The sequence below is a fragment of the Cryptotermes secundus genome, unplaced genomic scaffold (assembly GCF_002891405.2).
Source record: "Cryptotermes secundus unplaced genomic scaffold, Csec_1.0 scaffold441, whole genome shotgun sequence".
NCBI lineage: Eukaryota > Metazoa > Arthropoda > Insecta > Blattodea > Kalotermitidae > Cryptotermes > Cryptotermes secundus.
In genome coordinates this window covers 129,262-141,679 of record NW_019727400.1, presented here as the reverse complement: position 1 = coordinate 141,679, position 12,418 = coordinate 129,262, and the positions used below count along the sequence as shown (strand labels likewise).

At 44.5% G+C, this 12,418-nt stretch overlaps 1 protein-coding gene across 3 annotated transcripts in view; it reads right to left on the bottom strand.

Moving 5' to 3' along the window:
- LOC111864686 (annulin) overlaps positions 1 to 12,418 on the bottom strand; it is a 100,807-nt gene that overhangs the window by 30,664 nt on the left and 57,725 nt on the right. For all 3 annotated transcript variants that reach the window (XR_004513047.1, XM_033751538.1, XM_023852118.2), the window contains exon 2: positions 871 to 1,089. Coding sequence is in view for 2 of the 3 variants with exons in the window: in XM_033751538.1 (XP_033607429.1) it covers positions 871 to 1,089 (219 nt within the window). In the remaining variant the exon portion in view is untranslated. The remainder of the gene's footprint in view (positions 1 to 870; positions 1,090 to 12,418) is intronic.

The window sequence follows — 12,418 nt, the reverse complement described above, 5'->3', positions numbered from 1 at the left end:
ACATCTACACGGCGCTTTCTTCGGCTTTCTTCATTGTCACCGCCCTGAAAACCTCAAAACAAACGAAGGTTTATTTATTTTTCGTGGCTTACTTAAGACTCGGTGTCGCTTATAGTGTAACACTACATTCTGTCAAGTTTATTAAAGGTTACGCACTTCAAAAATTTACTTTACGACGCTTTCAAATACTGGGAATGTTATGATTTATAATTAAGAAAGGATTAGGAACGAAAAGGTCATAGCCTAATCTTGGCATTTGCCTTGAGGAACAAAGGAAAACCACCAGAAGTCTATGTTTAGGGCAGTGGAACGAGATTTGAACCGGGCACTTCCTGAACCTGTCAGACGCGTTAACACTTGAGCCATTTTCCTCGAGCGGTGAGCTATATCATGATGTTCCTCTTTATGTAATATTCACCTTTCCCAAACCATAACTGTCTTGACAAAAATAAATTTGGTCATGAGCCCCAGACTGGGCTCAACACCAAGACAGACTGACAGATGTAAAATGACTTTGACTGTTGACACCGTTCCCTTATTAGGTCCTAACCATCAAAATCCACATACATCGATATAGTGACTGCCCACGGGCTGGACGACCGAGGTGTCAGAGTTCGAGTACCGGTAGGGTCAGAATTTTCTCTTCTCCATATCGTCCAGATCGGCTCTGGGGCCAACCCAGCCTCCTATCTAATGATTACCGGGGGCTCTTTCCCCGGGGGTAAAGCGACAGGGGCGTGAAGCTGACCACTCACCTCCAGCTAGTGCCGAGGTCAAGAAAATGTGGATCTATACATCCACTCCCACATACGCCTTCATGGCGATGACTTTACCTAAGGGCAGAGTGTCTAGTCAGGGGAAGTGGCTGACCTTGAACTGTGAAAATGAAGGACACGGCGTCCTTATCTGCGTTGTAGGCTCTACTGAGGGTAATATTGACGGAAAACGCCTGTCCTCGCCGTACCACAAGTAGCGGCTCTTTCTCGCGCTCCATCACGTCGTACTGCTCTGTATGGTGCAGGGGCCCATTCTCCGCCAGCAGCAGGTCCACCCCCTTCACGGACACCACTTCCTCTGCGCCTTCAGCCGCTGCAACAGAGACAACACAACCTCTTATCCTCTAGAGCGTAAATTCTCGTTGGGCGGTGAAAAAAAATCATTTAATAATAACAATAATATTGGGGGCACGCGGTAGCGTAGTTGGTTTAGGCACTATTCTACAAGCCTGAAGGTCTCGGGTTCGAGTCCTGATGAGGTGGACTTTTTTCAATCGACCTAAACCTTCCAGCCGCACTATGGCCTTGGGGTCGACTCAGCCTCTAAACTGAAATGAGTACCAGGAATATTCTTGGGAGTAAAGGGCGTCTGGCGCGTAAGGCTGACAACCTCACCTCCACATGTGAGTCGATTGTCTAGATAATGTGGGACCCTCAACATCTCATAACACTATGGGCCTCCATGGCCTGTTACAGGGATAGCTTTACCTTCAAATTTAAAAATTCGCTTAGTGGGGGGNGCGACAAGCTATGGACTGAACGGCCAGGGTTCGATTCCTGACAGGCACAAAAGATTTTTCTTCACCCCAGAGCGTCAAGACCGGCTGTGGTACCCACCCAGGGGGTACTGGGGGCTATTTCCCCCGGGGTGAACGTGCCGGGGTGAGAAGTCTACGACTCACCTTCATCTAGTGCCAAGGTCAAAAATGTTCGAGCCATCCTTACATCGGCCTCACACCTTAACTGCATGGTGCGTAATTGATTCAAAAGCTAACTAAGAACAGGGATAGTACCTTCTGACTTTATTTACTGATGATGATGATGATGATGATGATGATGATGATGATGAGTAAAGTTAGTAGCTAATGCTGGGCGACAGTGATTCGATCCCCACCGAGAGAAAAATTTGTTTTAACTCGACGGTGTCCAGAATGGCTCTGGGGTCACATGATGCCGAACATATATGTCTCCGGAGTTAAATCAACCCAAGCATGAAACTACTCACATAGGTACAGCACAGCGCAGGAGTCAAAAAGCGTAGAACTGTAAGGGTTGTTATGTATCCGGATTCGTACACCATTCACGTTTCTCAAACTCTGATTGTTTTGCGGGTTAATAAACGCCGGAATAAAGACTGGGTTTCCAAAACAGCCTACGTCTACATCATCCTACAGGTTTTATGGGCCTTTAGCACGAAGTGAACTCACATATGGGCCGTCCGTCCATTATTCTGCCAAGTTACATCCTCACAACTACTGAATGGATTTCAATTATTTTTATACTGATGACTTTACACTAAGAATTGTGGGAGAAATTTAATTTCGGTTTGTATCGGACCGTTATTAATCCTACTTTACGTGAGACTCATACATAACGTTACATATTCGCACAAAGAATTTGTGTGAAATGAAAATATTCTATTAAGACCTTCACTTTTTTTCTATGTGCTGAATATGTCAGAAATGGAAAGAAAATTAATTTCTGACCGCTTACTGCGATTGGTTTTTCACTAACAGATTTATATCAGCCATGTTGGTCTAGCCGTAAAGCTGTAGAATTTTATTTGAGAGGTGCTCTGATCGGATTTGGGCCGAAATGCTGATCATACGAACTGAGGATTTTCATGGTGTTCCCCAGTCCCTCCAGGCGGATAACGCAATAATACTTGTTTCAGACGACACCTTCCCCCCAGAGCCTTTCCAGCTCAACATCCACTCATAATGTCACCATTAGATTATATGTAGTTTAGATATTCACAGGGTCGTAAGATGAACCACACAAAAAACTTATCTGTATTTGCAATGTATAAAGTTAAAGCTATCCCTGTAACAGGCCGTGAAGGGCCATGGGGTTGTGAAACGTCGAAGCTCAAACATTTTCTAGACAATCGGCTCATAGATGGCGGTGAGGTTGTCAGCCTTACTCGCCGGCCGCCCTTTACCACCCAGGAAGATTCCTGGTACTCATTTCTGTTAGAGGCTGAGTCGACCTCAGAGCCATAGTGCAGCTGGAAGGCTTACGTCAACTGAAAAGTCCATTGATCTCATCGGGAATCGAACTTACGACATCCCGGCTTGTAGCACAGTGCATCAACCAACTACGCTACGGTGTGTAAAATATAAGCACCAAAACCAGTGAAATATCTACGAAGACAGCAAACCAACCATTTGGATTTAAGTCTTTTTAAGTTGCTTATTTAACGTCGCTGTCAGTACGGAGACTATACAGCGCCGATGATAGGATTAATGAATATGGAGCAGTTGTTGGAATGAGAATTGGGGCAGGGAAAACCAAACTACTCGAAGAAAACCTTCTCCAGTCCCACTAATACGGTCAATCCTATTATAAATTCCGTAAGAATTTTCTTTCGCCTAGGTCGTTTACCCAGAGGATCCGTCCAGGTCCGAGGCTTTGTGAACATTTTCGTAGCAAGCGTATTTTTTACGGCGAGGAGTTGTTAGCACCACGCCCAACCCCCAAGCAGGAGCACAACCCTTTGTCGGCTCTCCGCGATTGCTTATTCAATATATTCGCAGCTTCCCTTCATACCTGGAGGGCATCTTCTCCTTCCGCAACCTGAGGACGCGCCATGCCCTCGTGACAAGGGACCCACCTAACATTGCATATAGGATATTGGTGGGAAAGCCGGAAGGAAAGAGACCACTGGGAAGACCAAGGCGTAGGTGGGTGAACAATATTAGAATGGATCTCAGAGAAATAGGATGGGATGGTATGGATGGAACTGATCTGGCTCAGGACAGGGACAGCTGGAGGGCTCTTGTGAACACGGTAATGAACCTTCGGGTTCCATAAAATGCTAAGAAATTCTTGAATAGCTGCACAATTTACATCTTCTCAAGAAGGGCTCAGCTCCATGAGTGAGTGAGTAAGACTTTTTCCCCATAAAGATTCAGACCATCAGAGTGCATCTAACGCGACAGAAAAACACAGTAACCTTTGAAGTATGGACTTTTAAATTGTCGAGAGCCTGTTGTCGCCGGGATTTAAATGGCCCTAAGTCTGTACATTGCAGACTTTCAGAAAAAAACTACATATTTTCCGTTCTATGCAACATAGAAATACGAACTAAAATCAGCTTGAAAGACGGTAAAATTTTCTACATATACACAATAGAGCAATTTTTACAAATGAAAATATACTATGATTATTTTGTCATGAAATGCAAAATATCATATTTATTACATATATATTATGAAATTCCAAAAGACTTACCAGTAGTTTTTTCTCTAAACTTCAGGCATGTTGATTTTGCAAAAACTAATCACACTATATACAATAATCCTTTGTTCAGACTGTACGCAAGTATGAATTGCGTCAATCCACAATTTATGATAATTCCATTCAGTGCTCACACTCTCACGCGCGTGCGAAGTTTATGATAATTCCATTCAGTGCTCACACTCCGACGCGCGTGAGCCACTCTTCGAAGCAGTCCTCGACACACAGACCAACATCACACTTTTTACAATAGAAGAGGGTGCTCCTGGTTTTCTCATTTAGCGAACACACACGACGTTTTTATTTCCCTCTGGATGGTCAGTGTTGCGAATGTTTCACCTCTAGTCGACTCAGTTGGGCACCAGATGAACTTGGCCTCCCCCGAGAAACGCCACTGACCGTGATATTCGCCTCGTGTGACTGTACAATCAAATCTCGCATTAGGATTTCGCGGAATTTTTATGTGTCATTTTTCCACCATATGACTTCTGCAATAAATAGGCATTGAGAATAGTCATGTCTAGAAAGTGGGAAACCAATTTCTTTGTCGATTTCCATGTCCTCCTGTTAGATTTATCCACAAAGCCCATATGTGCATGGTTTGTCTTCAATGGCTTTATACAGTACCTCTACTTAGACACAAAATTAAAATGTTTATAAATAAATAATTGACAATCCGACACTGACTTTCTGACTGATAATTCGCTACTGAAAACAAATCCTTGAAAACGACCCACTTCCTTACATGCTCAAGCAACACTAATCTGCATGCTCAGATGAATATTTACTTCTCAGTTCTCAGAACAAAGCCGGACTCTATTTGGCTGACCAGGTCATAAACAGTCATATCTTAACGTAAATAGTATCGAAACCAGTACCGTGATAAACGGCTTCATTGATCAGAGCTAAGACATGAACAACTGACTTCACCTTGCGCGGCTTTGTTGTGGTTTCAAACAGAAGATCAAACTGTCAGCACTCCCAAAGTGTGCACGTGTACTGCATTAGATAAATGTAACATTCGGCCACATGGGGGTGTTAATTGCTGTTAGATATATCTAACATCTGTACGTTAAAGGGTAAACCCTACATACACGTCACACACGAAATGGAACAGAACTAGCGAACCCAGTGCTTCAGTGGCGCGGGACGAAACTAGGTTTCATGAACAGAGGCCTCTCAACATGGCTCTGAGGCACATGTGACCTTGGGATATCGATACAATCGGAATGTTGAGTCGAATCTCCCTAATATTTATTCATCTTCTGCATTGTTCATTGTCTTACAGAGCGTGGGATCTTGGACTTGTTACTTCATTATTAGCTACAATCCACTGCAGGTCAAAGCGTCTAAGTTGTGTTAAGTCCAATTTTAAAAGCTTTTATCGAGTGTCGTGGCCTAGTGAAGTACCACTCCTGTTTTGTACTCTGAAGATCATGGCTTCAAATCCCGATCTGCGACCGAGTATCCTGATTGAGGTTATCAGTGATTTTTCGCAGTTGCTCCATCAAAGTATTACGAGGATGGGGTACAGCTCTGCCTTCCGGCTTCTTTTTTATGTTTTCTTCGTTTTCTTACTCTTAAACCCTGAAGATGGAAGCAGTACGGCAGCCAGAAACGTCAGCAGACTTTTACATCAGAGAAGTAGTCACAAATGCAACTGTAAATCTAATTATGCTACAACCGTTTCCTTCGAAATCCTTTCCAATTCATTCTCATTGATGAATCTATCATTCAACGCTTCATGAGCTGAGCAATTGATAGCGTCTGAAGTTGGCCACAGATAAGTAAATCTCACTATACAATGAAATCGTAACTGTGATGCATGAGATGATGAGTGAGCACGCGTTGCTGGTATGTAGTAGTTCTAATTCTGCTGCTAGATGGGCCTGCGAACAATGGTCTCTCTATCATCACCTGTCATCATTTTCGTGAATAAACGCTTTATAGCTGAGTGTATAGGAATCTGTATTTTGTATTTTTTACCCGCTTTCCATATTTTGCAAAAAAAAATAAAAGAAACGTATGACATCACCTTGCTGTATGTGTATCCGTCTGTGCACACNCCCCCCCCCCCCCCAATTTTTGTCTTCTACGCGGTTTGTATTGTATCATTCGTTTCCTGTGCGGTCCGTGTCGTATCAAAGGAAAGTAGGTGATCAGTTCCTCCTAACTTCTTGTTTCAATGTTGAACAATATTAATTGAGCACAGGCGAAGCGGAGAACACAGTTAAGTAAATAAATATTGCAGCTTACTCTAATCATTGTGGCAAACAAAGATACTGGAACTGGCCGGAAGGCTCACCTGTTCTCAATTAGAAGTTGCAAGGTCAGACGGCATTCAGACTGCTTGCTCGTTGAGTCACTGGGGAGAAAGCTAGCTGGTGGGTTCTTGTTGACTGGATGGGAGGGAGGAGGGGGGGGCCGTATTCCGGTTAGTCAAGGAGTGAAATCCGCTTTTAACACAGAATTACACAGAGTGAGGCAGTTAAATTTTGCCACCCGAAATACCTCTCTTATATCTGATGTTATAAAAACGTTTCCAGCAAAACTGGCACAGTATCAAAGAGCACATAAGATGAGGAAGATGTTTTTTTTGCATGCGGAGGAGTTACAGAGATATCAAGGTCATTTTTGATTTTATAAATGGCGCTACAATTTTTTTTTTTTTGTAGCTGACGTTGAAGAGGAAGACAGTGCCGAATTCAGTGAAGTACTGTATTGCGCAAGGTCATTACAGATCACGAAAGATAAAAATAACAAACCTCAGGCTCCTATATATATTTTTTTTGTTCTAGTGTCTTGATTATTGACAGCCTCTGTGGTCTAGTGGTCAGAGTTCCTAGCTACAGATCCAGAGGTCCGGGTTCGATTCACGGCGCTACAAGATTTTCTGAGAAATAGTGGGTCGGGAACGGGGTCTACTCACCCTCGTGAGGATAACTGAGGAGCTACTTGAATGCAAAAGTAGCGGCTCCGGTCTAGAAAACCGAGATTAACGCGCTGACCACGCGACACCCTCTGTCCGTTAAAGTTGGCACTAACTTCGCCGACAAGCGGTGGACGCTCGGTCGGTATAGTTTACTTGAGGACTAAAACAATGGAGTTTTTTTTTTTGTCAGTATACTCTGCCTGTGCAGCGTTTGATGAGCCAATGATAGCGAATAATGGATTTTAACGACGAGGAATGAAGTGGCCGTAGCCTACTTAATTAAATTATAGCGGCCACATTTCTCATCATCATGAAATACGAAGAATTATTACTTAACTTTGCTTTTGTTAAACTATCTACTAGTCTCTCCAGGTTTTCAAATATTTCAGTACCCTATACGTAAAGACGCTCTGGAGTACGTTCCATCTCCATCACAGATCCGGCTGGCCGCCATTTTCTTCTCGAACAAGGGGAGCGATTCAATGTCAGGATGTTCATAACGAGTTTCAAGGAAACTGGAAAATCGAAACTGAAACAGGATACAGATGGACAGCCTCTGGCAAAAAGTTAATACGATTCCGAAAACGTGGAAAAAGAGCTTCACTTTGGAAATCTATAATCACGCGAAGGAAGGATCTAATGGAAATTGCGTAACTGCTTCAGATTCACGCTTTGCTTCTGGCTCTCTCGTTACAGCTCACTAAGTAGGCCTAATTAACTTCTGAAAGAACATCTGAGAAGATTCTGAATGGAGCGCGTGTTCCGGAAATGGCTTCCTCGAAATGTTACGTAACAAAGTTTCCGATGAAGTCGATGATTAACTTATCGCTACTCGCTGCCATTTTAAGATGACAATGTAAAGCATTCATGTACTTATCTACAGTGAAATGGGAAATGCATCATTTCAGTCGGAAAAAATCTGAAAGGAAGACAAGAAAAATCTATCCCGGCACTTTTTTTTATTGCTAGTGGAGTGGGACTAAGTCCCTTGTACTGCGGCCACTTCTGGCCTATTGTACCAGCCCCAGATGATAGGTGAGGGTGATTGTGGAGCAATTGGTGGAATGAAGATAGGCGGGGGAAACCGAAGTACTCGGAGAAAACCTGCCCCAGCGCCACTTTGTCCACCACAAATCCCACTTGACCAGACCCGGGATCGAACCCGGGCCGCCGCGGTGGGAAGCCAGCGACTAACCGCTTGAGCTATGGCGCGGCAATTCCTGCACTTAATTAATTAAGAAGTATGGGGGACTGGAAGTATAGTTCTACCATTCTTAACCTCGGTACTAGAAGGAGGTAAGTGATTAGACTCCTGTCGCTTTACCCACCGGGAAAGGGGCCCAAGTACCAATTAGATATAAGACTGGCTGAGCCCCAGAGCCGGTCTGGACGTTGCGGAGAAGAGAAAAATATATTTCGCCTGTCTGGAATCAAACCCCGATTCTTGTATGGTCCAGTCCATAATTTAGTCACTATACCGACTGAGCTATCCCGGCTCCGACCTAGGACTAGATGAGAGGATCTTGTTGAAATGTAACTCAAAGAAATGGGATGTGAGGGTGTGGATTGGGTTCAGGGTAAAGCTGTCCCTGTAACAGGCCCTGAAGTTCCATAGGAGTGTGAGAGGTCGAGGTTCCCACATTTTCTAGACAGTCGACCCGGAGATCGTGGTAAGGTTGTCAACCTTACGCGCCGGCCGTCTTTTACACCCCAGGAATCTTCCTGGTACTCATTTCTGTTAGAGGCTGAGTCGACCCCAGGGCCATATTGCGGCTGGAAGGATTAGGTAAACTTATTGGGAATCGAACCTGCGACCTTGCAGCTTGTAGTATCGTGCCTCAACCAATTACGCTACCGCGTGCCATTAACAAGGCACCGAGTTGCATGAAAACCTGGTGGCTGACGAACTGTTTGGGTTCCCAGGAAGAACTCATCTCCTTGAAGCCGGTTTGTTAGCGACTTCACTGCCGTATTTTAGAGGAACACTGAATTACAGACCAGGCTGAGAAAACAGAAGCGGAAAACATTACTTGCTCACGAGTGAGGAGGTTCGAAGTGACAGTTCGTAATATTGTACAATCTATTCTTGATGCGGGATCCACCACACCGAAGAGGAACCTGACAGGACGTCTGCTTCTGGTATTTAAAATTGGGACCCCATTTATAGCCATAGGCGTCTGGGTCGCGTCTGCAGCTCACCGCTATGTCGGACTCGCGGGTGAAAAACGGCATGCAACCCCAGTCCCTGACAGCGGGACATTCCAGTACGTGAAAACAGAATGTTCACTTTTAAAACTCATTTCACTGCACCCTTCAACCTCTTCCGTTATATTTTCCTGCCCTTTCTTCTTCATACTTTTTTTTAGCTTTTCGCTCTTATTCATCGGAGCACGCGGTAGCGTAATTGGTTGAGGCGCTATGCTACAAGCCGGAAGGTCGCTGGTTCGAGTCCCGATGAGGTGGATGTTTTCAATTTACCTAATACTTCCAGCCGCACTGTGGCCCTAGGGCCAACTAAGCCTCTAACAGAATTGAGTACCAGGAATCTTCCTGGGGGGTAAAGGGCGGTCGGCTCGTAAGGCTGACAAACTTACCGCCATCTGTGAGCTAATTATCTTGAAAATGTGGGCCTGTTACAGGGATAGCTTCACCTTACCTCTTTTCCATCACTTCATCATCTTCTCGTCTTTTTTCATTGCCTCCTTATAATCCTTGGGTGCTGGGATAGCTCAGTCGGTATAGCGACTGGCTACGGGCTGGACGACCGAGTGCTCGCCGAGTCCCGGTAGGGTCAAGAATTTTCTCTTTTCCACTTCGTGTAGACCGGCTCTGGGGTCCACTCAGCCCCCTATTCAACGGGTACCAAGGGCTCTTCCCCCGAGGGTAAAGTGGCTGGGGCGTGAAGCTGACCACTCACCTCCCAGTGCCGAGGTCAAGAAAATATGGATCTATACATCCACTTCCCCATACGCCTTCATTTAAGCACAGGGACAACTTTATGTTTACAACTTATAATCCCTCCTGTGAGGTAAAGTCATCCACGCGCTTAATTAGTTAAGCACTATGCAATGAAGACATATAGGAGAGTGGAGGTATAGCTCCACCATTCTTGACCTCAATACCAGACGGAGGTGAATGATCAGCTTCACACCCTGGCCACTCCTTTCCTAAACCATCCTTCTTTTTTGTTTCTTTCCTTTTCTATCACTCATCACTCATTGAGCCGAGCCCTTCTTGATAAAACGCCACTTGTGCAACTACTCAAGAACTTCCCAGCATTTTATGGAACCAGAAGGTTCATTACCATGTTCACAAGAGCCCTCCACTGGTCCCTATCCTGAGCCAGATCAATCCAATCTATACCATCCCATCCTGTCTCTCTAAGATCCATTTTAATTTTGTCCACCCACCTAAGCATTGGTCTTCCCAGTGGTCTCTTTCCTTCTGGCTTTCCCATCAATATCCTATATGCATTCCTCTTTTCCCCATCCATGCTACATGCCCTGCCCATCTCATCCTCCTTGACTTGATCATACTAATTATACTTGGAAAAGAGTACAAGTTTCCTTTTCCATATAATTATATTTTCTACAACTTCCTCTTATCACTGTCGTCACACACGTGGATCTCTCAGTGTTTCTACACTAACACCCTTATCAGCTTCTTCTGTATGTCCTGTTCCTGTTTCAACACTGCAACAGGAATACAGAAACCTCCTAGAAAACACACACCTACAAATAATTAAATTAAAATGTTTTGAAGAGTATACTATCTTCTGAAATGTGGTGCCGTGTAGTCCTGTAGAAGTTAACCAGATTGCAAGGCGTCACGTCCCATAAGACAATACTCTTCATAGGCACCGCTGTGTCCAACTCAGTTGCAATTTAAAATGTCTTGACTGCGGACCACAACCAAGAAAATTTCGGAATTCCAAATAAATGATGTAAGATTTGAGGCTTTCACGGCGGTGACTATGAAGAAAGCAGTCTTCTGGGATTTGGTTAACACCACTTATACACGGTGCCAAATCCCAGAAGACTGCTTTCTTCAAATAAATGATGGTTGGAAATCTGAAGAGTTTAAACGGCACATATACCTAACCAGAGAGAGAGAGAGAGATGTGTTTATTCACGTGTTTCTTCATTCATTTCATCTTGGCTTGCTTGAAGGCCCTTTCAGTTAATGAAGTAACACAGCAACGCATAACAGCGTGATTCATGAATGAGGAATTTCAAGAATGTTTTGCAGGAAGATTCTCATGACATAAGTAGGTTACTAACATCTGGGTATTTGCTTATTGGGACTGATAAAACAACCAATAACCTGAGAGTTCCAGTCAATGAGTGAGTAGCCCGCTCGAGACACTCCCGAGTAGAGGCGGAGTGACCAACAGTACTCGGAGCCTACTCTCGTCGAAGAGGAAGCCGCATTTGGAAAGAAAAATATGGTAATGGATCCGGAGGGGAACCCGAAACCAAGATTGACTATGGTGGCGAGGACCACCATAAATGTAACAGACTGACCGAATAACCTCACAGTTCAGTGTTTCTCAACCGCCGGGCCGCGGCACAAATTATACCGGGCCCTCGTCTTATAGAAAAATGAATTTACCGGGCCGCGGTCTGACAAAGGTTGAGACCACTGTCATAGTTGACCTCAGGGTCGAAATCTGAACTCAAGACCTCTCAGATGCGACGGAAGATTACTGCTCGACTGCAAAGTTCCGTAAAGAAGAAGAAGATTGAAACTACGTTAACAATGGCAATAATGATAAGAAGAAAAAACTGAGTAATGATATTATTTCCTTTCTTCTGTTCCTCCTTGGGTACGACGTATTTTGCAAAACATGCAGAGGGTAATTCTCGTTACCCCGTCTGCTTAGAACATAAACAAACTCCGTGGCCTGTAATCTGCAAGCGAACTATACCGACCGAGCGACCGCCGCTTGTCGGCGAAGTTAGCGTCAACTTTTGCGGATAGAGGGTGTCACGTGGTCAGCGCAACGGATCCCCACGGCCGTCAATCTCGGTTTTCTAGACCGGCTGCTTAGAACATACCAAAATCAATTTTCTATCTATCTGTCCGTCCGTCCCTCCATCCATCTATCCATCTATGGCTCCACAGCCCTTTCCTGGACCTTGGCCGCCTTTTCAGTTTCTATACGAAGTTTATGTTTTCAAGTTCTGTGTATGGATAAGTTAAGTGCCCTATTCGTAGGCCGTGTTTATCACGTTTTATGCTTACGGTGGTT